The sequence below is a fragment of the Xiphophorus couchianus genome, chromosome 1 (assembly GCF_001444195.1).
Source record: "Xiphophorus couchianus chromosome 1, X_couchianus-1.0, whole genome shotgun sequence".
In the NCBI taxonomy this organism is placed as follows: Eukaryota; Metazoa; Chordata; class Actinopteri; order Cyprinodontiformes; family Poeciliidae; genus Xiphophorus; species Xiphophorus couchianus.
Window position 1 is genome coordinate 8,511,550 of NC_040228.1, and position 27,184 is coordinate 8,538,733.

Below are 27,184 nucleotides of genomic sequence, written 5' to 3' on the forward strand. Positions count from 1 at the left end.
CTGTGCCAGCGGCTTCCGCTTCAGTGTACAGACAAGGCTACACACAATTCCTGCCCATCTTTCTGGGCTTGCCAAAAACATTCAGAGAGGAGCCACTGCGGAGGTAAGAAGACAGGCATTTTAACGTCCTGATTGTGGACTATCTATTTGTTTTCAGACCATGAACTCTTGCTTTGTCTGTTATCTTGAAAGAATATTGCTAACTGTGCTACCTAGCCCTATTTTTTTCAACATAGCCCGCCGGCTAACTCCAGCAACGCTAGCTGTCAAAAAAAAAACAACAAAAAAAACCTTTCAGACCTCCGTCAGTCAGGACTTGGAATACCAGCTGGATGTCTGCTTTTAGGGAAAGCCAACTAGTGTTTTGCTTTTTTCATATCCTCGTTTTTATTTAAAATTCAAGCTGGGATTTTATACACGCTTTAGATTGGCTAGCTAGATCAATTTTCACTTTGTTTGTGCTGGTAATATTAGCAAGAAATAGGCTTAGGGTGACATATTTGGGAAAAGTCCCCACAATGGGTGTCTCTTTTGACATATACTCTTGTAAATATATTGCTAAGCAGCAAAAATTAGGGTGTATTTCGTATTTCTAAACGTGACTTCCACGTAGAGTGCTTGTGTGGTTGAATCTTCCTCCCAAAACGTGATGTAGGGAAACTTATAATGTGTCTTTTCGTGTTTAACTTCTTAGTAAATGGTGGGAATGTTCCCCTGCCTGTTTGAGTCACCGCTTCGGTCACCGTCTGCATCTGCAGGTCTTTGACACCAACACTTTGCCGTGATACAGCAGTCTCTTTATCTGCCCTCCCTCACCAAGAGACACATTCTCAGTGGCAAACACTGCTGTATCATTGTGTGTTGCATTTTGCATAGAAGTACTAAAGCACCAACTGAATATAGATTCATACTCCTACTCATTTCATCACACTCCTACTCCTTACATGTAAAGAACTAATATCTTAGCAAAAGTATTTTTTTTCCATCTTTTTTAAAAGTGCAATTGTATGAGTGTAGACAGATAGAAGTAGGATTATGTAGTACTGCCAGAAATATGTTGGTCTCTGGAATGAACAAGACTGTTTCTTGCAAATTCTTAGATGTTTATGTTGGAAAGAAGAAGCCTTTTATTTGACATTATATTTCAACATTGGGCCACTCTCTGGGGATTTACAGTGGCAATCATTTTGTTTTGCGTCTTCCTCCCTAAGGTGCCTTAATTACCCCATGTGGGGATAGTCTCCATCTGAAAGGGAAATTTGAGTCTTTAGTACCAACGTTCTCGTAACAACAGCAATGCCAGGGACTTTTTCATTTCTTAGCACATGCTGAAGAATAATTTAGTTGTGAAATGTGTATTTTGTGATCAGTGGTTACATTTAAAAGGAAGAGGAAGACAATGTTGTAATATGTGTACTTAAAGTCTTGTTTCAACAGGGCAGTGTGGAGCGTTGCAGCATTAGCATGGACCAGGACACATAGACGCAGTAGTCACATGAATTACTGTGTCATTAAGTTGTTGGATTTGAATCTGAATTAGCTGCAGCCTTTTGTTGTCATAAAAATTGTGGTAACCTTTGGCTTTTTCTCCACAAGAACTTTATATGAAGATGTTTATAAGCGACTTGCTTTTTTTTTTTTTTTAAATGGTATTTCTGTGTTGTGCCACTTGAGAATAAAGGTGAGCTTGAGGTAATGCTGCTTCTACTAGGCAACCCTCCCAGCAACAAAGAGATATTACTGTATGTTTAATTTATGGCTGATAAAGAGAGCCAATCAGGAGCCTCTCTTACACAGCCACTATGTTAACTTACTCTGCCTTTAATGGCTCGCTGTCAAAGGGGAAGCTTGCTGGTCAGCCAGGACTAAATATGAGACCAACCCTGTATCATTATGTAAACATACTGTCAATGCTAGCCAATATTGCCATAATGGGTACTTAAATATTGATCTGGTTACTCTTTGCAAGGAGTTGACAGCCTTGTGTTAAATTTTTCAATAAGTCCACAAGTACAAATGTCATTTATTTCCCCTCAGCACAGATGCGTTTTGGATGCTCTAAAACACTCGCACATGATGTGTGGAGCTGTTACCCTACTTTAGATTAAACTGTTATAATAACGTCATAGTGTGGTAACATTGAGGAAAAAAAACTTTCTTCTTTGTAACAAAGTATTTACACAAAAATGAAAGCTAAGCATGATCTAATTGCTTTGATTTCTGCCACAAAAGTATCACTTATTAACAATGCTGCTTGTTATGGTGATTATAACAATGGCACATTCTTCATAAGTAAGGAGAATTAAGCGAAAACATAGAAAGAACTCTGATAAAATTGTGTAGTGTTTGTTGTGCAGAAGAAAACCTCTTACTGTTGTGCTTTTTCATAAAATAATCCCAGTATTGCAAAGTAGGTTTGTATGATATCAATAAAACATGTAACTGTAATGCTATTGCTCGAACATGTGGTGGTGGTGATATTGATTATGACTAGGCTATATTTGGCCAGTCATCTGGCATTTTGCAGCAACAGGTGGGGGAAGGACAATGGTGGATTACTTCCTTTAATGTAATAGTATGACAAATAATTTTAGCAGCTTTGAAATTTGCTTTTTACAACATTTTTATCCCATTATTCTGCTCACCAGTTTAAATCCACCCTCATCGTTGTGGTATATTAAACTGTAATATCGTCACAGAAAAGGTCATAGTTACTTTGAAGTCAGTTGAATCTAGAATCTAGTAATTAAAAGAAAATGTATTTGCAAAGTTTTGTTTGGTAATGCAGATTGTTCTCCGTATGAACAATCTTTTTGGGTTAGTGGGTCACCATGTGTTTTTGGTCAGATAAGTGATAGTGGAGACTGGCTTTGTTCTGATTGTCCTTTCATGCTTCCTGTCTTTTGTTTACTGGTTATTTTTTTAAAGCAACAGTAAACATACAATTAGTCAAACTAGTATAACCTCATGGAATATTTGTGATCAAAGCTACACACCAATGAAAACACAGTAAAGGCAGTAAAGTTTTGCACACAGACGTTGACTGGAAAAAACTCAATCCCAGCATTTACAACTCAGGGAGGGAAAAAAATGATTTTCTTCTCCAACACAGTTCCATTCAGCATGATTTCAAACCGTGATGACCTGAAGGTTTCTGTCTGTTAGTCTCAAAACTATTGACATGTTTGGTATAGAGAGTGGACACGTTTAAATCTCAAGGCACTGAGCCAGTTTAGTGTCTTGTAATTTTGAAAGTAATACTGATCCTAGAAGGGTTTCCACTCGTAACAGGTATCGCTGGAATGTGCTGAGTCATGCTACAACGATTGCCAAGTTTTGTATGCGAGTATTTGTGAGAGAAAGACGTTCAGCAACCTGCACCGAAAAGTCTAGTAGAGGATCATAAAAAGTTAATACTTATGTTTGTAGAACAACAGAGGATTAATTAGGCTGTTCTAAATCCCAACACATACTGAATTAGTGTGTAATGAATACCTAGGTATTAATGAACAACCCATAAATTTTACTGTTATCAGCACGGGCATACAGTGCTTTCCCAACTAACAGTTTCCATATGTTTTTGCCTTGTTATTGAATTGAAGTGAATTGTAACATATGGCAAATATTACCTGAGGAAAGACAAAATTAAGATTTCAATAGATAATTTCATTTCTTAAGGGGAAATGGCAATCCTAATCAATCTTGCTCTTTGTGAAAATGGAGTCTCAACAAGCTTGTTAAATTGTATTTTTTTGTTGTTGTTTTGATTTTACTTACAACTCTCAGGCCTGATTACTACCAGACCCGCAGAATCAAGAAATCACCCAAACAAAACTTCTCTGAGTACATGAAGGGTGCTAAAAGATCTCAACACATGATTTAAAGAAATTGAAAAACGTGTGCATATTTTATTCTGGAAAGGGTTAAAAAGCAATTTATCGTGCTTTGGGAGAACACTGTGCTAGCTAATATGCAAAAAAAGGGGCATATTCTTCGTTCGCAACCAACTTCCTGTGGTATTAGTCATTCAACTTTGGCAGAAGTGTTTTTTCAGAACATTGATGTTTTTCCAGCCTTTCAAGTATGACGCAGTGTAACCATTTCTCAGCCCCAGTGAAACGCACTATGAAGCTCCCCTTGAAGAAATGCTTGTGGGAAGGTTGGATTTCATTTTGTTTGCAATTTGAATATGTAGCCATACTAAACATTTGATCTTTTTTGGTCCCATGACTCTATCAAACAGAACGGAGATGAGGAAGGTGGGTGGAAATAATCACAAATTACATTTTAGGACATAACGTTCTCTTTAGCCACTTCTCTCAATCTGATCTACATTTGGTAAGCTGTACATCTTTTTCTTTTCAGACTCCCAAATTTTTTAGATAACTTTCATCTTTAAAAGGTTGTATTTATTACACAAATTTCTCTCTCTCTCTCTCTCTCTCTCTCTCTCTCTCTCTCTCTCTCTCTATATATATATATATATATATATATATATATATATATAAAGAAGAAAAAAAACATTTATTTTGTAGGAACATTTGACACAACAGCAACAAATTCATTCATAATCTAATTTCTTGCTTTATGTTTTGTAAAGATAATTGCATTACAAAAATGACACTGAACTTGATTAAAACCAATGTGACAGGGACTTCTAAATCCAGTATTGTGTTTATAAATGGATTTTAATGTTATTTTAGAATAAAAGCATCTTTTTGGCGTTTAAAAACTAATCAGTACTTGTTTGTGCTCGTGTTCAGAGCAAATGTAGACTAAACTCTGCGGCTGCTTCCTTGCAGCTGCTGTCAAGTGAATGTTCTTGACCGGGTTAGTCTTGTGATTGAGGTCGGATGAATTTGATTTTATACTTGCGGTCGTTCTATTAAGAAGCCATTTGACGTTTAAACTTATTCAGTCTCGTGATAAATTCATCTTCCTTAAGTGTCTTATTGCAACAACAGTGTTCTGAACACATGGTTTGATAGTGTAGAAAAGTACTTGATGTTCACTGTAAGTACACGTTGAGCGGATGTGTCATGATTTGTAACATAAGTTGGAATGCTTATAAACTCTTGGTAGGAAAACAAAAAACAAAGTTCTTGTTTGTCCTGTTACGTAGTTGACCAGCTGCAGAGTGCTTCCTTGTACTAATGCTTTCTAGTTTGGATAAATAACAATTTAACACTTGAAATGCTGCTTTAATATGACTTTACTTCATCAGTTCAGTCCATCAAGACTAACATTCAGTTTATGGCTATATTTTAGAAACAATGGGAAGCAAACAGGGAATTAAACTCTTGATTTATAAACACTTCTCTTATTTCAGTAATTCAAAAACCTGATGTTGAACTACTTCCTCAGTGACGAGATATTTGAACAAGGAACTCCTCTATTTCCATAGCAACTCTCCTCCCAATTCAGTAGCTGAGTTTTTTTTCTTTTTACAATTTCTGCCCAAATTAATGCACCGTCAGCCCCACAGTCAAACGGCTTTTCTGTTTAGACTCTTTTCAGAACTGTGTGCATCTCCTGCTTCTCAGGCTGCACTGACGATCCCTTTTCACAGATTTCACTGTCAAACCGTTTTCTTTCTGCCCCAAGCCTATTGATAGTTCTTAAAGCCAAACCCTTTAGCAGTGAGGGATTTGACACCAGGTTCTTCAAAACCTCCCCACAATAAGTTATTCTCCTTTATGAAACACTTGTTTTCTCTTGTGATTCTCCAGTGACTGGATCAGCTTTCACCCACCTTTCTGTAGCTGCGTTTCCATTGACCATAAAATTGTGCTAATTGGAATTACAAAAATAAATCCGCTTAATGGAAAAACAAAACCCCAACATTTTTGATAAAAGGTTTTTGTACTAGGATGAGGTGGTTTTTCAGTTTTTCAGTATTGGTGTATTGCAAGGTTTGTCACTCCAACACCTGAATAAAGACACCAACGTCTCCTCTGATGGCTGATGACGAGCGCTAGTGCTGTGGTCAAAATATGAATATATTTCACCGAAGTGTATCCATGATTTTTAGTGACTTATCATGCGAAGAATTTTATTTACGTTAGAATATCAAAAAAAGTTTTGCGCACATTTGTAATGGAAACACAGCTTGTACCACCTTTGTGATTTGTAGTGTCAAATCTGGACGTGTTTGGGGTTTTCTCCACACAGCTAGAGAACCCTTTGACCTCTGCAGCAACTTTAAACTGTAGACTTTGCAGTTTGAACTTTTTCAGACCATGTCTGCCTTGGTGCTGGTAACCAGTCCTTGACTACTCACATGACACCCAGCTTTGTTGCAGTCTGATGTAAACATTGTACAATAGCTGTTGCATTCTCGAGGCTTGTGTGATGTAAGCTCTACACACCCATCCTTACTGGGCTGTCACGGCCATTGAGTGACAACATGGGACAGAAAACTGCTGTCCAGCTGGATGGTTCACTCAGAAGCTACACAACGTGGTTACTCAGCACAATGTGACAAAACATTTGATGTAAATCCATATTTGGTTTGTTTGCCTGCTATTTAGTTTGAGTGTTCATCTTATTGTATGCAGTCATTTTTATTTGAGTGTGTGTCTGTGAATACCGCCCGCCGTATGTGTCTCACAGCATACAGAGGTGTGACAAGTACTGATGTTGGTGTGTGTAGCCAGACATCTAGAGGTGTGTTCAGTGCCAGGCTTTGTGTTGAACTGTAATGGCATCACTTGGACTCTCCCTACAGTCAGTTGGCCTAGGAAGCGATCAGGAGGTCAGTAAGTAGATGCTTATATTGTAAATACTAATTCTGTGTTATATTGTGTTCAAGTGGCCATAAGGTATGAAGTTATACCAAGATTTTGATAAACTGCTTAATGTATAGTCATATTTTAGTCATTTTGTTTATTTTAAGTTGCAAAGAAAGCACAAGAGAGTTGTCAGCTGGCCGGAAGAGGACTTGTGCACTTCTCTGTATTACAAGAAAAACTTCGGAGGTAGTTTCAGTAGACAGCACTACTAAATTTAGTGAGTCTTCCATATTTCAGCTTATGAGTGCTTCATGTATTCATAAAAATCTAAATTCTCTGACTGGAACCGCATTTGTAATTTGGAGCAGATTGCAACTATCTTTTTCTTTAAAAAAAACAACAAAAAAACAAAAACATTCACATTTGGTGATACCAAATCATATTTTATCCTGAATATATTCTTTTGTATTTAGATAATCAGAAGATAAAATAATATATCTGGAGCAAGCATGCTACTTTTAATTGTGTGCCAGTAGACTCTGCATAAATAGTTATGTTTCTTACAGAATAATTTTTGTAAAAAAAAAAAAAGTTCTTTCAAATTTAAAGCCTAGACATTTTAAGCTAGAAATGCGTGTCTCTCGGTTTGCACTTTTTCAGTGTGGAGTAATTTGGTCATTTTGGGTCATTTGTCCAAGAATGGAAGCGTAATTGTGATTTGCGCATGGTGCCATGTCTGTCACAGTTGCGTAACGACTCACAGACATCTGAGAGAGAGTGACCGATATGATCTGAGGGTCTGCTCCGGCCAATCAGATAGCTTGTCTCCACATCCTATCTGTCAGTGGGTGTGGGTGTGTGAACCTAGTAAACTTATCAGCACAGTTATGGAAGACCTATTTGCTGCAACGTGGAACAAAACAGGGCTACCTTGTTCTAATAAAATGTGATAAGATGTTGACTTGACATTGTTTACAATCGCAAGGATTTAGCTTGATCTTCATCTACAATCAAAAAAAACATTGTTCTGACGTGATTAAGTTTCATAATAACAACTGCATTTATTAATCATTTAACTGCAAGATTAATCATTTATCTCCGATTTATTCTCAGAAACTGGCAACTGTAGTTTCTTGCTGAATAAATAAATCCATTGCAGTCTTAGTGGAAGCTGTGCCACCTTAACTGTGCTTGCATATATTTTTAACTGAGGGTAATGTGTAAATAATTGATTTTAATTCTCACTTTCTCTCTTGTAAAAATAGTTTTCTCATAATTTAAATAGTTTTCTTGCCGTCTTATTTAACTCAACCTTTGGAAATGAGCTTGTAATGGAATGTGAAAAGGGAGTAGCCACATGTGAGCCTGGGGTAAATTAATGAGATGATATGTCCTACAAAAAGTCACAAACATAGATTTTGTTATTCATAGCTACTAATCTACTGACCTTAAATTTAAATGGCTTTTTTACAGACTAGACATTGTTGAATTGTTTCTAGTAAAGCCTTCAAAAGACAGCAGTCCAGGAAATACTGAAGAAAATATGTATGATTAACTATTCACTGCATTATTAGTCTTACTAGAAGAAAGAGTCGGACACTATTTGTTGAAATGTTTAGTTTTGTGGTCTTGATGCAATTTCAGTGTGAGAGCTATTTTTTGTTATTGCTTTAAAACTAAAGATCAACCAGTTCATCAAGGTTGGCAACATGTTGCCTGTGTTACTGTACAGTGCTTTGTGATTTTGTCTGTGAAAAGTGCTTTATAAATCAACTTACTTACTTCCTACTTTTGCTGTTTTCTGGCCCATTTCTGGTTGTTTTTTTTTTTTTAGGTTTGAGCTGGCAATTTTAATCGACCCAGCTTTATTTTCTAAGTAAAATCAGGTAATACAAAGAAATAATTCAGGTTGTTTTGAAAACAGAAGTTATTTTTATTCAACTCAAAGTGCATAAAACACACACATGCTACTGACTTATGCTTTTATAGAGTAGAAATGGAGGCAGTTTTAATTTTGAGATATTTAACAAATGAAGGGGGAAAAGATTTCAGTGTTTGATCTGTTGATCACTGATCAAATCGGTAAAGGGCAAAACCGTAAGATTTTGAAGATGTAAACTTAGGAATATTTAACCCTTTGTTTTTCAGAAATAAAGTGTGTCTTCTGCCCATTTTTGAGTCAGTCTGAGGTGGGCAAACTTGTCTTTTTTTGCAGTTTCATCTCCTAATATCTTAGTTGATTCTCAACTTTTACTCTAAGAATGTCTAGAAATAGTTTCCACATCCTTTCATTGCAGATTTCTGGTAATAAAGCGTTTGCCTTTCTGCGCAGCACGAACTTTTTCATTAATACCCTGTGATGTGTCCAGTGGCTTATTCTGTAAAAAGAGATTCTGTAAGCCCTCTTTAGTTTTAACAAGTTTTCTTTCTCATGCAGTCTTCTTTAAATAGAATCTAAACTACTGAGTCATTTTAATGACTCTGCCAGTTTATCACACTTAATCGTCTTCGCTGCATCTCAGCTGCTAATAAGTCTGCTAATGACTCAATGGTAAGCTATTAGAATATTTGAATGGGACACTGGGATCCATTCTGTCCACCTTATCGATCATGGACGCCGAGGCCAAAGTTCAGTAGTGTTCTAAAGGCGTTGCTGGTTTCTGAGAAAGGTACAATCCCTGTACTTAGTGGAACAAATGGAGAGTGAATGTAAAGGAATCAGGAACAAACTGGTTCCTGATTCAATGTTTTACCTTCAGAATTGATGGACTTCATGAAATGAATTGTTTCAGGTATATTAAGATTTTTAGTCCATGTTTAATTAATTACTTATATTACTTTTAAATTTTGTTGTGCTTTATTCATGCACAATGACATTAAAAGGAATTCTGAATTATGATAGTACCTTCATTTGGGTAAACGTTTAAAATGAATTGTAGATGACCCTCTGTGCTTTTAGTGTCTTTACATTACTTTAGCTAATATATCAGACAGTGCTCTACTTTAAAGACATTTCAGAAAAATATAATTTTTTTTATGTTTTTCAAATTTTTACTTGTTCAAAATTAGAAACACAATTGTGGCTTGTATAACACGATTCTTTCTCCTTGCTCTTTCAACCAATTTTCTTATTGAGCTGGTAAGAAGAAGCTCTTCAATGGTTCAGTTATATCAGCAACATGTTTCCCACGTGTCGGCCACACAAAGTTGTTTCTTTGCACTGAATATTTATTTTAGATGTTCATTCAGTCTTTGACCTATGACCTATAAAACCTTATTGCAATGATGCAGTCATTGTTGCTGATTTAGCCTTAAACCTAAACACTACTACTATTAAATTTCAGACAAGCTACCTATATGTATTTTGCCTGCTGTGAATGAATTGACTTTTCAGTCAAACATTTGTATTTGCTTTGTGGACTGTGTCGTTGTGATGAAAATGTTACCTGTCAGTTTGGCTTGTCTGTAGTGAGATGAGGTACGTAGATTACAGCAGTGAGACAAACAGGCATATAGTAAAGGTCATGTCTCTAGGAATTCAGCTCTTTCGTTGTAAAATGTGGTGCAGTGTGTGCGGTGCAACGATTGAGTTATCTTCGTCTAGGAGTCTTTACTTGGCAATACTTTTTTTCTGCTGATGTTGTTAAAAGTTTTAAAAAGGCTATTATTTGATCTGGCCCACTTTAACTCTGGAGGAGCTCAGGTGGGAAAATCTGTTTACAAGGAAATGATCAGCTCTAAACAATCTGCTTAGATGTGAACAAACTTGAAATTTTTGCGGACTTGCAAAAACACCACATGGTGACAAAACGTAACGCTTCAAATCTTCTCCAATGCCCCATTTCTGCAAAACAATGTTGTGACAGCACCAGGACAGTGAGGACACTTTTCTTTAGCATGAACTGGGAAGTTGGTTGGTATTGAAGGGAAGATGGATTGTCATAAAGAAAAACTTGTTAAGGATTATAAAAGACTTGAGACTAAGGACATGGTTCACCTTCCATAAAGCAGCACAACTTTGTGCTAGAGTTTTGAAAGTTTCCTTTATTTTATTTAGACTTTTACTGTCTTTCTCTGATTCCATCAGTTTAACAATTCTTTGTTTTTTCCAGGTTGATAATTTTCCTTCGTGGACAAAGCCAAAGAAGCTAAGCTCTGAAGTCAGAACCATCAACCTACTGTTCATTATTTGAGGAGGTGTATTTGCCTGGTGGCTGTCCTCTCTTGTCAAGCCATCTCCAATAAATCTGCACGTGGCAAATTTTGGGACCCACATCTCGACATCTTGCATTTTCCTTTGGCCCTGGTGACGTTCCGGAGGACACATCTTCTACTGCTGTCCCTACAGATGCACTGTTGGGTCACTACCAAAAGGAATATGTGCTAGAAACTAAAATCTGCTCTAAAAAAAACTGCTCAACTTTGAGTGTAGAAGATGAGCAATGAAGACGAGTTTTACGACGCCGTCACAGGTGGGGAGGTCTCTTTACTCTCTTGGTCTCTTTACATGATTTTTTACTTACATCTTCAAAACGTATTTTTCTTTGAGCTGCTTTAGAAGTTCCTAAAGCAAACAATTTCCTATCATCTCACCCTATCTCTAGCATCCTCCTCAGTTTCTACAGTCATCTGCATATGCTCTTTCTCTATATCCATGAATCTTCTGTGGTCTTTCTCCTATCGTCTTCCTGGCAGTCCCTTCTCCAGCTTTCTTTCTTCAATATGTTCGCTGTCTTTCCTTTGCCAATGTCCAAACCATCTCAGGCTCTTTTCAGATTTGGATTATGATGCACCCTGACACATTCAGGTATGAACAGATAAAGTAATTCCATTCACACTTGACATTAAAATGTATCCAGAATGACAACAACTTAGGAGGTAGATTGATAGTAATCTCTTGATTAGCTTAAATGTGCACCTTAACAGAGAAAAAGAGAAAGGTTGAATAAATAATGTGGGACTTCAAAAAGTTTAGCAACGGCACAGATTTTAACCCATTGGAGCTGCATCACTCTAACATCTGATGGCATGCTGGCAGCCATTAGCTGCTTTACTGTTGACAGAGCTCTGTGTTATCAAGTGACTAAACATTCCTCAGGGTCTCAGCCTTGCCTGGCCTCTCTAATTTTGTCTCTAAATCCCTCAACCTGAGCTGTCCTTCTGATATGCTCATATCTAATCTGATCTTGTCTTGAGTTTTCGGCTCCACCACCTCCATGTCCATTCACAGACTTTGTAATGTTGTATACTAGACATTAATGAAACTCTTACTATCCTGTGAATCCTCATGTTCAAAGCTGTCCTCCTGTCACAAATTGCCCCCGACACTCGTCTCCATCCATGAGCGTAGTTTGTATTTTGGTTGAATCTCATAGTCTTTAGAAATAAAAGAAAGCATTACCCTCCCGTGGTCTTGGCGTGATGCTCAAGTGTGCGGCAGATGTCATGGTCGGACAGCAGTGAAGCGTCCCGTCCCATCAGAATGTCAGTTCCTGAACCCACACAAAAATAAAACTTCATAAACACGCGTGTGGGGTCAGTGTGGCCCCTCCGGACAGTGCACAAAGTTAAAAAGCTCACGGGGTCCAACAGATCTCATTATTTGAGGAGCTGTATTTTCCTGGTGTTCGTCCGCTGTTGATCCAATAAATCTGCACATGGCAAATTTTGAGACTGCAAGAGGGTTAAAAAAATGTATTATTATTTTTTGCCTTGTAACTGATATTGTACACTGTTCTCTCCCTCGAGAAAGAAAAGAGGAGAAATGTAAACTGCAGAGGAAAAATTTCCGTGAGCATCCAATCCTGAGGCGGTAATTCAAGCTGCCTCTGTTATTGAAGGATAATACTATTCACTGTTATCCAAATTGTTTCAGCCTGAACACGAGTTCAATAATTCAGAGGTTGGTCGTCTTGTGGTCATGATCACTATTACCAACAACAAACCCAAACGTCACTCAATAGGATTGAGGTGAATTTCACTTTCTTTAAAAAAAGAGAAAAAAAATTAAGTTAAACACTTACTCCAAACATATGGCTATTTTTAAAGATTTGTTTTTTTTTTAATTAAATGCGTGAACGGAGAAGATCAGATAACAGTCCTCAAAGTCAACATTCAAGATTGGGTGCATGCCAAACACACTAAGAAGTGTAATAATCAGGTATTTGATAATTACACAGTGCATTTCTAAAGAGATATAGATAAGACATAGATGGAAATCCTGCCATAAAACATTTAAAGGCCTCATTTGCTGCAGAGTTGAGACCAGAGGTTGTCCTAGACTTTTTTTGTCATCTGTCATTTCGATGGACTGTATGGAAAAAAATCTAGTCAGTCCTTTTTTATCTGTCAATTTTTATAATGATAATAATGACATATTCAGCAGTATATTTAGCAATATATATGCAGTATATTGACTATGAACAAGCTGGCTGTCTTCACATAGACAATCAAATTAAACGATTGCAATTCAACTGAACGATTCACCTGCTGTGGGCTGATGAAACAGCCTCACAACTTCCTCCTGGTGTGCATGGACCAAATGTCTCAAAGGGGATTGCTGCAAAGGCTATATTATCATAAGGTTTATTGACTTTGCCTTGATCAGACGACTTCTCATGGATGTTGATCTGGAGGCTGACTTCGATCCCTGCTGCCCAAATGAAGACTGGAATTTCAAGCACCATTCCAGACGAAATTTTGAAATCAGGGAGCATTTCTCCAATTGAAGTGATCAGAAGTCAGCAAAACTCTTTAGAACGAGAGGTTTCCTGTTCCCTAGCCAATTGATTCAGCAGGAGAAAATCTCCCTTCATACACTCTTTCTGCATGAGTAGATCAGCTGCACCGATTTGTGACTCGTTGTAGTCACACACACTCCAAAGCCTCCTGTTCATAAATGTTCAGTGCAGTTAAGGTTTCAGCTCTCTTTCGGATAGAAATGCATTGAGTACGGTGTACAAATTAAACATAATGCTCTGATGGGAATCATTTGTAATTGATATCCGCGATGTAGATTGGCACATTTTCACATCTGATGCAGAGCTTTGGACTTTGACAGTAATATCACAAGGTGATTTTGTTAATGTGCAATTATTGATAGTTTATTTTGAAAGTATTTTATATGAGTGTGTCTTACCCCGTACATCATCCATGTAGTGTTACTATTCAAAATAAAAAAATAGCCATTATTTCCTAATACGTTTCCCATAACGGCTAGAATTGGACTTTTCAAAATGGAGATACTTTGCTGTAATACTTTCACCTTCCATTAATTTGCTGAGATCTATTTCTGTTTCTTAACAGCCTGAGTAAACACCTGGCCTTCTTCTATAGAAAACAATTTCATTTTTTAGCTTTTTATTGGGTCTTTCATGGATCCTTTAACAGCTAAATACTACTAAAAGTAGCTAAATTTAAACTTTCGCAGATCGTTGCTGTTCTTGTGTCACTCTGACATTTAAAGTTTTAACTGGGTACCCAAAGTATTACCACAGTCGATGTTAAAGGAGTGGGGTCATCTTCATGTTGTTAAAGCTAGTACTTTAACAACATGAACTGGATAGCACATGAGAGACAGAATGCTGTTGTATTTTAATATTGGGAGATCTGGTTCCTTTCCCAAAAAACACCACCTGTTAGATTTTTTTGTGACAAGTAATCAATTTTTTTGTTTTTTTTAAATTGACCTTTGTGTGTCTAACATGATAATAATAGGATCCACACCTTGTACCTTATGATATAATACAAAAGCTGAAACTCCTTTGTGTATTTAAAGTGAAGGCCTCACCTTGTTCTGAACTCCACCCTGCTGAATATTTTAAGAAATACAGCAGGCCGGCGATTACAGCAGCATTCTGTTAATTCGCCATAGCAGCTTTGTCTTTAAGATTTTTATGGTTTAAATATCTTCACATGATTCATTTTGCTTTAAAATTATGAGTATGAAACAGAAAAGTTGGCTTCTGGAAACCGCCACTGCTGTTTTCTGAAGAATTTAATCATTCAATGAATAAAATTTGCTATTCAAATCTGAGCAACAGTTCGTGATGCAAAGCAGTTTGGACATTGATGTGCATGGCTATTAAGATCCAGTTTTACAAAGAAAACAAAAGACCACAGCTGGAGTAAGATAGCAGATATTTGTAAATTTTTTAATCCAAACATTTGACCTTTTTTTTTTTTAATGGATGCACAGAGTATTGACTTTGTGTGATACGTGACGCTGTGTGCTGTCTAAATTGGGTCAATTCTTGCCTTGGACAGGCCTGGACTCAGACGAGTCGTGTGAAGGGTTGTCTGAGGCCAGTTTCAAAGATGCCAGAGGGTTCGATGGCAGCATTCAGAAGAACAATGGATCAGTACCACAAGAGAACGGCATCAGGAAACACAGGTACAGCTTCATTCCTGCACCACATTCCACCCTCTCTGGTCAGTGTTTTAATCTGTCTGGATTATCCTCACTTCAAGAGCTGCAACAATGCTCTTTCTGAAACCAGAATCAGAACGGAAATCATCAGTTTTTTTTATTTGTTTTTTCTGTTGTTTTTTTTAATTTTTTTATTTGAACTCACTTTGTATTTTTACAAGAAACTTGTCATGCAGCTTTTCTTTTGCGGTGATCCATAAGGAAAAACAAAAAGCAGAGATGAGTTTGGCTTCAGGCATTATGGGCTGAGTCACACACCAGCTTTTGGCAGATGCTGTATATTAACTTCCATTTGTTTTGGTGACGTGATGCGTAGTGGAAAACTACCACTCCAAGAAAGAGTCACAGGTCATGTTCATGTGAACTCGCGTGTTTGTCTGAAACATGTCTCTGAGAGTTAATAATTTTCTCCCTCGGTTCTGCCGAGGAATGTCTACATGTCTGCTGATAAACTTGAAAGATCTCCTCATTCTCTTACCTGCATCCATGTTTCTTTTCCCTTGTTTTTTTCTCACCTCAGGACATCTTTACCAGCACCCATGTTTTCCAGAAACACGGTCAGCATCTGGAGTATCCTCAAGAAATGTATTGGACTGGTAAGGCTTAGCTTGTTGGACTGCTAGAAGTAAAATACACCTTTGACTCACTGTGAGCTTTAGTTTTAAATTCATTAAAATGGACTCCTTCACAGGTAACAAATTATGTGGATGCATTATTATTAATATTATTTTATATTGTCTGAAAAAAATGGAAAAAAATGAAAGGACTGAAATTTAAATAGCTTACTGAGGTATCATGGTACTGTTTTATTAAAGGTGGACTCATCACTAACAATACAATATTTGTATTTTCTGTAATTATATATTTTTATCAAGAACTTGGTGCACAGATCTGATTTAATTTCTGCCCTCTAATTCACCTTGGGTCAATGTTATGCACACAGGTGGAATATATGCATACTCCCTATTGTCAATTAATCAAATAGAAGCATTTGGTTTCAATCTGTTCAGATATTCGACCTCTTCCTATCAGAAAATGTAACGTTCAGTCACATTGGTCTATTTTCTGCCATCCTCTTTGATTTGTTTGGTATGACCATTGTTAAAATGTCATGTTCTCGTGCTTTGTCTGTTCCTAAACCAGTTCTAGACATTTGTCCTGTTTGAACACCCAAGTTTCCACCACCTAACTTTTGATTTGTGCTGATATCGAAGAATACGGAGGTTCATTATTCTGTCCACTTTTGTGTGTACAGCACCAGTCACAATGGCAGCGAAACAGACCTCCGGCCTGATTGTGCCACCACCATGCCTCACGTATAGAAAGACACCATGTCATTCTTTTTCTGCTACAGTTTTTGAAATGTTGCCACAAGCGGAACACATCTCAGAAGAGATAATACTATTTTATATCAAGTTAATGAGTTTAACTGCACAGAGCTCAGTGCACTTATCTTCCAAAAGTCGTTTGCAATGACGTGCATTCATCGCCTCTGATTCAAATTGGGATCCACAGTCGAAACTCCCACTTTCGACATCTGCTCCGGTCCAGTTTTGTCAGCGTTAACATTATATTATTCCTCAATTGCTTAAACACCAAATCTGTGAGCGTGTAACTCTGGGAGAAAGTACAGGCAGAAAACACAGCGGGTTTGACATTCGGCACACAGACTCAGCGCCGTGACAGAAACACTTTCTGCTCCTGCTGCTCGGCCTGCAAATGGATACATGTAACTAACAGACATGTAGAGCAGATCGGTGTGTGTGTAAACGCCTGCTGCTTGTGTAGATGCTAGTTTAATTAGCAGGATTATTGACAAGATGATGACACTTTTCATTGAGCAAACAGTAGAACTAACAATCCTGACTATACAAACAATTTTTGGGGGTTTAGAACATCAACAATCGACGATAAATCACAATTCTTATCGTAGTAAGACATTTACCACAATAAATGATAAATGATGTAATAAATGTCCACAAGAAGTTACTGTCACTGTGGACAGGAACATAGATACTCAGAGTAACCTTTTTTTTTACACCAGGACAGTCAGACAAGACAGCTTCTAAAACCTTGGATATCACACATTATATCCTGATAGCTGCTGTGAAATGATGTGCTGTTTGCTCGTTTTACAGGAGCTGTCTAAGATCACGATGCCCATCGTCTTCAACGAGCCTCTGAGCTTCCTGCAGAGGATCTCAGAATACATGGAACACACTTACCTCATCAACAAAGCCTGCTCGCTGTCCGACTCCATAGAGCGCATGCAGGTCAGAGCAAACCTCTTTTATCATCTACATAAACTTTGTTTTACTCTGTACATTGAGTCAGTAGTTGGTCTTTTGTTTTGAGCATTTCTGTCTTAGTAACTAAATGTACATTTTACCAGAAAACCTGCTCATTTGTTTTAGGATGCGGCGTCACCAAATATCGTTTACAGCGTTTTCTAAATTAGAAATGTAAAAGCAAAGCCTCCACCTTACTCGTCTTACCTGAATCCTATCATTGACTGCGTTTCTTCATTTCAGTCAGTAGCTGCTTTTGCTGTGTCAGCAGTTGCGTCTCAGTGGGACAGAACTGGAAAACCCTTCAACCCACTGCTGGGAGAGACCTTTGAACTCATCAGGTACACACAGCGGCTCACCTGACCATCTTTAAAGCTCATCGGCAGTTAAGTTTACCTTATTGCCGTGTTCTTCTGCAGAGAGGATCAGGGTTTCCGGCTGGTGTCAGAGCAGGTTTCCCATCATCCTCCGGTCAGTGCCTTCCACGCAGAGAGCCTCTCCGGGGACTTCGTCTTCCACGGCTCCATCTATCCCAAACTCAAGTTCTGGGGCAAGAGTGTCGAGGCAGAGCCAAGAGGAACAATCACACTAGAACTTCTAAAGTGAGACTTTTATGGTCCCAGATAAAACGAAAATGCCATACAATAATTTGTTCATCACATTTCCCACTTTTTATTTCTTCCCTTCTTCTTTTTAGGCACAACGAAGTGTACACATGGAGTAATCCTTACTGCTGCGTGCATAACATCATCCTGGGCAAGCTGTGGATAGAGCAGTACGGAACAGTGGAAATAGTCAATCACAGGTATGTGAGCAACATGTGTGTTGCATTTTTCTTCCAAACCTACATCATAGTAAAGAAAACAATGTTGCTGATACAACATCAGAGTTTCTACAAATGATTGAGAATTATTTTATTTTTATTTTTTTCATTTTCCAGGATTGAATAAGTTTGAAAAAAATAAAAGTAGCTTTCCAAGAGGACACAAATCAAAATTATGCTTAAAAAAATCAATTGACAATTACATTGTACACCTTTATTCTAACTTTTTACCTGCCAGTCTTTTGATTTTGATTGAATCTTTTGTAACTACTAAGTTGGATTGAACTACGGAGCGCCAAAACGGCCCTGATGTTTACAAACAGTTAAGTACCTTTATTCAGTATTCTAGAACAAGAGTTAGAGATTTTTGTATAGAGCCAGTCCATATTAGTCCACACACCAAAATAAATGTGAAATAGCCATTTCCCTTACTTTTTAAATTAAAAACCATTGCATTATGCTGTTTTCTGATTTGTGGTTTCTACTTTTAAGTTTTTACATTTTTTATTTAAATGTTCAGAATGTTCTAAGACCTGCAGAAAATCCTAAACATTTACATCTGAAAAATATGAAATTAAAACTGTGCAGGAAACTTGCTAAGGCGTAGAAAAGGTTCAGTTCATAGAACCAGCGAACTGCTGTGACTCATATCCATTCCCCGGCTTAAAACTATAAATATCCACAACTTGAACTCCACCAACAGAGACAAACTAAAGCTCGGGTTTTGTTTGCTCAGATATTTGAGACTGTGCTCTCTCAGGCAAACAACCACTGCTTCAGTCTGTATTTGTCCAGAGAAGCTCTTCAAGGCTCTAGTTATCTTTGTTTATGCCTGGTCGTGTGTCCTGTTCACACACTCGCACTGATTCACCCCACAGGCTGGGAAGCACACTCACACTGTTTGCTGTTGCATAAAAGAGTCTGGATTCTTAAAAAGTGTAGCGCTTGCTTTAATTCTTTCCAGGTCTGGATAACTAGAAAAAAAAATCTAGTTTTATAATAATGATATACAGTTTGCTCCCTTGGATAGAAATGTAGATTTCTAAGAATATGTATATTTCATTCTTGAAATATATATATTTTTAAAAAGGTAATATTTTTATCTGTTTAGTTGAAACATGTCAAAATCACTTGACTCGTTCATATGGAGAAGCTGCAAGACTTCTCAACTGTTGTTTTGAACAGCAGGTTTAAAGTTTTGTTGTTTTTTTAGGCTTCAGGTGAAATCATTTCTGACCTGTAGAAATGCCGAGCTTCCCTTCACATTCTCTGCCTGTTTGTTGCCTTGCAGTTCAGTAATTAAAAGGACCGTTCTTCCTTCTCTTCTCTTTTTTGTTCTGCAGCACCGGGGAGAAGTGTGTGCTGAATTTTAAGCCATGTGGAATGTTTGGCAAGGAGCTGCACAAAGTAGAGGGATACATTCAAGATAAGAAGTTAGTGAATGCTTTCGCATGAAGATAGTCTAAACAGTTTGCCACTTATTTGATCTGAATTCTGTTTGATTTTCCTTCTTTGTAGCTTTACTAAAAATAAAAAAAATCTTCTTTTATTTATTTTAGATGTACCTGTCCTTCCTTTTCTTCTCTTTTCATCACACACCTTTTTTCACTTTTCCTTCTTTTACACTTAGTAAGAAGAAGCTCTGCGTAATCTATGGGAAGTGGACTGAGTGCATGTGGAGCATCGACCCTCAGGAGTACGAGATCTACAAGAAGTCGGACAAGAAAGGCGACAAGAGCAAAAAGAATGTGAGACTAGCTGTGAATTTGACTAGCTGTGAAGCTGATGTTTTTGTTTTGCCCACATTATAATCATCGTTCATGCTGTGTAATAACGCTTGATTAAGTCCAGCTTGTTTTTGTTGGTGCCCTCAGCCCACTTTGTGGTCTCAATCAGGTAAACCTGAAGGTTTATGTAGACTTGTGCTGCTCTTAGCCCGCTCGTTCCTGTAACGTGGTGCAATAGGTTAGAAACCCGGTAGCTCAGAAGTCATCTCTCCAGAGAGATCCAGTTTGTCCCTGAATGTTTGAAAAGCATCGGTTCTGTACAGCAGAAGTTGCAGTGAGTTGTTGTTGTTGTTTCCAGGAGGAGCTTCAAAAAGCTGAGAATGATGAAGCAGACGACATGCCTGAAATCCAGGAAACGGTGTCTGTTGTACCAGGAAGCACTCTGTTGTGGAGGATAGAGTCCAGACCAGCACACTCTGCTAAGGTATCGCTATAAAGCTGCGGATAACAGCATAAATAAATATGTCTAGGTACAGTGCACTTCCTGAAAGTTAGTCAGTACGACAGACTAAAATCTTAGCCAATTTAGTTAAAAACAATCAAGTATTTTAATCAAACAGTAGATGATTGTGGCTTGGCTAACTGGAGTCGTACCCATCTGCTTTCCTCAGATGTACAACTTCACAAACTTTGCGATGGCTCTCAACGAGCTGGAGTCTGGCATGGGAGCCATTTTGGCCCCCACCGACTGTCGCTTCAGGCCCGACATCAGAGCCATGGAGAATGGAAACATAGGTAATTTAATTTAAAGCTCTTTCCTTATTTATTTATTTATTTATTTCATCTAAAATAGGCAACTACTAAGCTTAAAGAAATATAAAAGGTTCTTTTGTGTTTGTGGATTTCCTGATGTCAAACCATCCATGGTGCCGTGCAGACTTTTTGTTTTTCTTTGCTCTTATGCAGACGAGGCGAGCAAAGAGAAGGAGAGACTGGAAGAAAAACAGAGAGCTGCCAGGAAGGAGAGAGCCAAGGACGAGGAGGAGTGGACAACTAGGTAGCAAACAACTACAGCACACATGCAGTCAAACCAGGCCAATCGTATTCCACCTAAAAAAAATAAATTGCTATAGAAAAGTGTTTGCCCCCTTATGTATCTCTTCTGTTTTTGATTTTTTTTTAGCTAAAAACATTCAAAAACAGTTTAAACTTTCTTCAATGATCCAGGACAAATGTGTAATGTTTTAAACACTATTTCCACAGACCTATATGTAGCAGTCCAGGTGTGATCAGTTTTATTTATATTTATTTATTTACTGTTTTAATCTAATTGATTATAAAATCTTAGGCCAAACCAATGATGTGCTAGAGAAATTCAAGATTATTGTGCACTGGAAACGGCTACATTTCTAAACTAATTTCTAAAGTGAGTCTAAAATGAACTGCTAGCTAATGGCAACATCTAATTTAACCGCTAGAGGGAGCCAATGCACTTTCGTCTCTGAACTGTTTAGCTGCAACTAATCAAATTGTTCAAACTAGATACGTTGACCCTAACACCAACTCTCACAGTAAACGATCCTAAAGTAACTTCTAACATTTATTTTTAATCATAGCCTCAAAAAATGCTGCCAGTGTTTGTTTTAATTAATGTCATCTAACGGAAAATGAGTTTTCATCTAAGCTGTCGTGTTCCATGTTTGTTTACAGCTCGAAGGTAATGAGCTCTAGAGTTGCATGTGAACTTCACCTATTTTACTTAATAGGTGCTTTTGATTACACCAGTTTAATATCACCAATCCAACAAATAGAAAGCAGAAATTCATCATATATAGAATTATTTTAAAAAAGTCAGATGACTGAAGAAAATAATTTTTAAAAAGCTGTTAAAAATGCATAACAAAGATAACCTTAATGTGTGTGTGTTTTTTTTTTGTTTGTTTTTTTAGGTGGTTCCAGATGGGCACCAACCCGTATACCGGCTCCCAGGAGTGGATCTACAGTGGCGGCTACTTCAATAGGAACTACCAGAACCTGCCCGATATATACTGATACTCTGCTAGCCTTCATCTTTCTCCTCTTCCTGCTCCTCCTCCTCATCATCATCGTCTTTAACCTGCGTTTTCATTTTTTCATTTTTGGCCCATCATGATGCAAAGAGAATTGCTAAAAATGCATCCTTAAAGGGTGATGCTTTTGGAAAGAAGCCAAACGCCTGCCATTACGTTCAACATCTCGAAGAGAATCGGTGACCATCAAACGTCTCTTCTCTGCCTTGATGCTGTAAAGAACACAATCATCACTTATTCCCCGGGCAATCTCAGCAGCAGAGAGCTGGGAACGTACCGAGTCACACATCTGCTCTGAATGTTTAACATCTTTGCAATCAGACTCTTTCCTTTCAGCTGCCATACCTCTGGTCAGTTGCTCGTGACTTATAAATACACAGATAAACGTACATAAGTGGAAACAATAACTTGGACGTCGCAAACCTCGCGATGGATTTGTGGATTTAAACGGACTCCCAGTCAACAAGGAAATCAGGGATGTGAAAGTTCCTTTGACTGAAGACGGATTTTCGCTCTGAAAGACTCGAAACACTCACAGATTAATATAGAGGACGTTCTGCTCTCAAAGGAACAAACGTATGCATCTACTGTTGGTTCGGTTAGTTACAGCAAATCAATGTCTGCATCCCACATCCCTGAAACGCCTAGTGTTTCCCCCCTCGAGTCGCCTGATAACACTGAAGTCGCATCACAGAACTCCAAAGCAAGCTCAAAAATGAAGGTCCTCCTTGCTTTAAGCTGTGGCTCTGTTGTGTGTTTGTATGAAGTCATTTTACTAACCAGAAGATGTAGGCAGGATAGCTTTTGCAGCTCATTCATAAAATAAAAATAAATGTTCAAGAGCTGGGTTTGTACGCAACAAAGGGAAATGCGAGTCATTGGCATCAAAAGGTAATCCCTGAAATAGTTTTTTTTTTCTTCTTTTATGCATTAACAGAAGACTATATGTAAACATGAACACACTCAAACTCAGTTGCTAGAAGCCTGGAAAATGACATTTAAAGATACTTGTTTACTTTTACGCCTCTAGGTTATTGTTGATGTTTAACGTAGATTTATAAACGTATTTACACCGCACCCTCGATGAACTAATAATCCAAAAACAAGAAAAGCTTCAACATCTGCTTTTAAAAAAAAATTTTAAACAACCTACTTGTGCGTCTGCATTCGATCCTGAATGACTAACCTGTTTTAGAAGATCTTGACGTTACATGTACATATTTAACAGTTTAGTCGCGTCTTGCTGGGGAAACATCCGAAACAGAAAAAAATCTCAAGTGTAAGGCGGTGGATACACATTGGTCTTGTGCATGCGTGTGTAAATGTTTAGAAACACTTTTAAGTCATTCTATGGAGAAAAAAAAAAAGAAAAAAAAATACATCACAAAGAGTTAATTTGCTGCGAAAAAGGGGGAAATAATGAAATCAGTCGGCCGAGGTGGTTTTTTGAATCTTGAAAACGTAACCACCATTAATACAACAGAAGCTTAAAATAGCAACAAAAGATACAAAACAAAATGTAAAATTAGCTTAAAAAAATGTGCATTGATTGTAGTTATTTTTTTTCGTCCTGCTACAGGTGTACATATCCATCGGTGCCTTGGGGTCCGTCATCCAAAAATGGATCAGCTGAGAACAAACACACCTACCAAGAGAATGAAAGCACAGATGGATTAAAAGCTCCAGAACTGATTGGGTTTAACAACCGGTCAGAAGTGTGCTCTGGGGTTAAAACAGCGGGGCAACTTCCTGCTTTGAGTTTCAATATTACCACCAGATGCAAGAGACAAAATGCTGCTGCGTAAAGTCTTTCATTTCCATTATTGTAAAGCTGCACAGGCCACACAGTCGCACACACTTCTCTGAGCGATGTGCTAAACTCTGGTGGGTAAACGTTTAGCAGAAAAGGTCTTTACATCCTAGGTTCACGCTGGAATCCGCTTTCCACTACCTGCACATTCAAGCAGAAATGAAACATGCAGAAGCAGCGAAATGACTCGTTTTAATATCTAGCTTTTATGTCAAAGTGATACGCTCACGTTTAGCGTTAAAAGACATACATATACACATTTCTGGCGCAGAAAATTTGGAAAGTTGTCACTTAACACTATGGAGCCCCGGCTGAGCTCCTGAGAGCTGCTGGCTGATAGGTATTGTAATGTTTTGTTTGATTATTGTTTCCTCACGTCTGTGTTTGTCTGAAATCATGTTTCATCACCAACTCTATGCAACGTTTGCACAGCTACACGAACAGTCTCATCTGTTATTGTACAGTTGCTCTACATTCCTGCCCCTCTCAGTCGTCCTGACACACACACACACACACGCCTACAGCTAAATTAGACCTGCTCACACTCATCTGTAGATGTTAACGTATAATTTCAAATATTTCAGTGAATGTGGGGGCGGGGGACAAACTGCAGCGGCACTATGGCTGTCAAATCTCACCTCAGCGTAACTTTTTTTTTGCTTATTTTAAAACTGCAATGAGTGCCTGGTTCTGTCTAATTCTTTTGCTTTTTTTATTATTATTATTATTTTGTCTATTATTTATGGAGTTTTTGGTTTTAGACGTTAATTGTTGCTAAAACTTTGCCAGAAATGTGGTATAAAGATGCTTAAGCCTTCAGACTGTGGCTGTTACATGTCAACTTGACTAGCCGGGTGGAGGGTGATTAACTTTCTGTTTTTGACATGTTTGGGTAATTAAACTTAAAGATTTAATTCATTTTTGGAGAAAAAAAAACAAACAACAAAAACACAAGCAAACTACAGTAACACTGTCACCAAATGGTGAAATTTATCACAGATCAAATGTTTTAAGTAACATGAATGTAAACAGAGTCACCAGTCTGTTTTTTTTTGTTTTGTTTTTTTTAAATATGAATTTTGCTTCTGATGATTTAATTCGCTGGCCAACATATGCAACAGTCAGACGTTTGAGCGCTAAGGTTCTGCCAGCCGCCCCGTTAATCTGTCCATTTAACCGCCTCATGTTGCTTTGACCGCTCGGTTTGTCTGTCGATGTTTATATATGTGTACATGTGCTGCACAGATGTAATCACAAGCAAAATGGCACATTATTTCGTGCAATTGATTTATTTTTTTAGTATTTAAACAATTGTTGTTTTGATTTTTTTTTTTTGGTGAGAACATTGTACCAGATGTTTTATTTTGAGGTGGGGGGGAATGTAGAGAGGGTCTTACCCACGCTGCGGACAGCTCAGTTGGTTAATGAATGGGGGGGAAATGTCTACTAATAAAATCCTAATTTCAGCTTGTTGACTGTGACTCCGACTTAAAATGAATTGTAAGTTATGATATTGCTGTAGTGTTGTAGTCTGTATGAGTCATTTGTAATTACCTTGATTACAAATCACTCAAATGGCCATATCATTTATGCAAATGGTCATGATGATATGGCCATTTGTGTAAAGTGTCAGACATGATGCATTCAAGTACATCTCGGGTTCACCTGGGAGCAGTTTACCTATTCAGGACAGAGTGAGAAAAAAAATAACAAAATAAAATTGGAAATGCATAGAAATGTGTCTGGCATATTATGACAACCTGTGCAAGCACTTTGAGTTTAAAGACTTATGTGACGACATTATTCTTGGATGTTGTGGAGTTTGAGATTATTCAACAGAGAGCTGAATAGTGTGCTTTGTTCGTCGTAAAATAAGCAATTGAAAATGTAGGAAAAAGCAGAGAACTGTACATAACATATGAATACTGAAGCAAGTTGCTAAAAGGAATGGGAAACTACTTGCTTTTTCGATGTGCGCAACTGATGCAATGACTTAACCATTGGATGAAGTAGTTTTGAGAAATTCAGTTCTGATCTGTGAAATGCACCAAAGCAGCTAAGAAAAACTACAAAACGGATAAAAGTTTTTTTCTCTTAATAATCCAAGAGTCTTTTGCTCTTCTCCTGATGTCTCATTTTTCCGTCTGAATCAACTTGACGAAAGGAAAGCAGTCAATGCACAATAAAACAATAGCTAAGTTAGTAAAACAAGATTTTGCTACATTTAAGAAATCAACAAACTATGGATGGATGGGTGGATAGAATAAAAATAAAAACGTTCAATTTTTTGGTTTGTTTTATGTATCTGTCTTTTATTTATTTTCCTGATTGAAATGTATTGTAAGGTCATAATTTGTCATTCATCACATTACATGGCATGATGCACCAGGTCTACTACACCCATTTACAAGAGGAATACACAGAAACATACACAAGGTTTTACAATAGGGAAACAGGAAGTTTAGCTCATTGCACTTACAACAGTGAATGGAACACTTTGTTGTCGTTTTTAGGCTCTTTTTGTTTTTACTCTTTTCTTCGATCAGCTGGGTTATTTTCATCGTTTCGTTCACCTTCTCCCTGAATCTTCATCACGTAATGATCCACCCTGAACTTGGAAGTCAAAATATTTTTCTCATATATATATATATATTTTTTTTTTGTTTTGTTTTAGATGTCATCTCGTTTAACAAACACAACATGTATAGAAACTCTACACAGACCAATATTTTTTTTTTTCAATTCCATATCCGAATACAATGATTTCTTTTTTTTTTTTTTTTCTTTTAAATATAATAATGACTTTTAAACCGTCCATACAAGCCAGCCACGTACAAACACAATGCAGTTTGTCAGCTGATCACGGCTCCGGTTTGTAGATTCGTTTTTGTCGTTTTCGTACACAAACAAAACAAAAACAAAAAAAGAGAAGCACAAGTTTCGGCAGGGAGTTCTTGGCTTGCATACGCTGCAGCTGGGGTCGCTGCTTGCAGTATAAAGGCCTCTCTCTCTCTCACACGCCTCTTGTGCACGTGTGTGTCTGTCTGCGTGTGTGTGTGGTGGTGACTTGAGATTTACATGTTGCACAGGACATGTCCCACATGGCATTTACATGTTTGTTTGGAGTGGACTCCGGTCGGTTCACATCTGGTATTTACACTGGAATAAGGATGGTAGGTAGGGGGGGGGGGTCAAAGGTCAGAGAGGTGGCTGGGGTAGTGGTTGGGCTTACAGGGGAAAATGTGGAAGGTGTCCAGATCATGCACTTGTCACTTTTACAGATAAAAGATGAAATGACGGTGACAAAC

General features: G+C 37.7%; 2 protein-coding genes across 9 annotated transcripts in view; one reads left to right on the forward strand and one right to left on the reverse strand.

Annotated features, from left to right (window-relative positions):
- On the forward strand, nt 1-25,344 carry LOC114146630 (oxysterol-binding protein-related protein 2-like). Of its 4 annotated transcripts, XR_003595936.1 has the most exons (15): nt 1-103; nt 10,844-11,203; nt 14,981-15,123; nt 15,680-15,755; nt 17,298-17,432; nt 17,691-17,788; nt 17,867-18,049; nt 18,145-18,252; nt 19,614-19,703; nt 19,901-20,018; nt 20,356-20,481; nt 20,669-20,792; nt 20,964-21,054; nt 21,947-22,957; nt 23,646-25,344. XR_003595936.1 is itself a non-coding variant. In XM_028020896.1 (14 exons), exons 2-14 carry the CDS (start codon nt 11,174-11,176, stop codon nt 22,047-22,049), a joined length of 1,425 nt encoding a protein of 474 aa, XP_027876697.1. In that variant the 5' UTR covers nt 1-103; nt 10,844-11,173; the 3' UTR covers nt 22,050-25,344. The 4 variants fall into 4 exon arrangements, 3 of the variants coding, with proteins under 3 accessions (XP_027876697.1, XP_027876718.1, XP_027876706.1); XM_028020896.1 differs by having other exon boundaries at nt 21,947-25,344; XM_028020917.1 differs by having other exon boundaries at nt 14,997-15,123; nt 21,947-25,344.
- Nucleotides 23,621-27,184, reverse strand: part of bsna (bassoon presynaptic cytomatrix protein a) — a 103,992-nt gene continuing 100,428 nt past the window's right edge. For all 5 annotated transcript variants that reach the window (XR_003595935.1, XR_003595934.1, XR_003595932.1 and 2 more), the window contains exon 16: nt 23,621-24,394. The gene's annotated coding sequence lies outside the window, so the exon portion shown is untranslated. The remainder of the gene's footprint in view (nt 24,395-27,184) is intronic.

Excerpts from the sequence above, each read along its gene's own strand:
- LOC114146630 (XM_028020896.1), top strand. The coding sequence starts at position 11,174 with ATGAAGACGAGTTTTACGACGCCGTCACAG. Across the intron at positions 17,433-17,690 it reads ACTCCATAGAGCGCATGCAG|TCAGTAGCTGCTTTTGCTGT; the intron begins GTCAGAGCAAAC and ends TCTTCATTTCAG. Across the intron at positions 21,055-21,946 it reads GAGGAGGAGTGGACAACTAG|GTGGTTCCAGATGGGCACCA; the intron begins GTAGCAAACAAC and ends TTGTTTTTTTAG.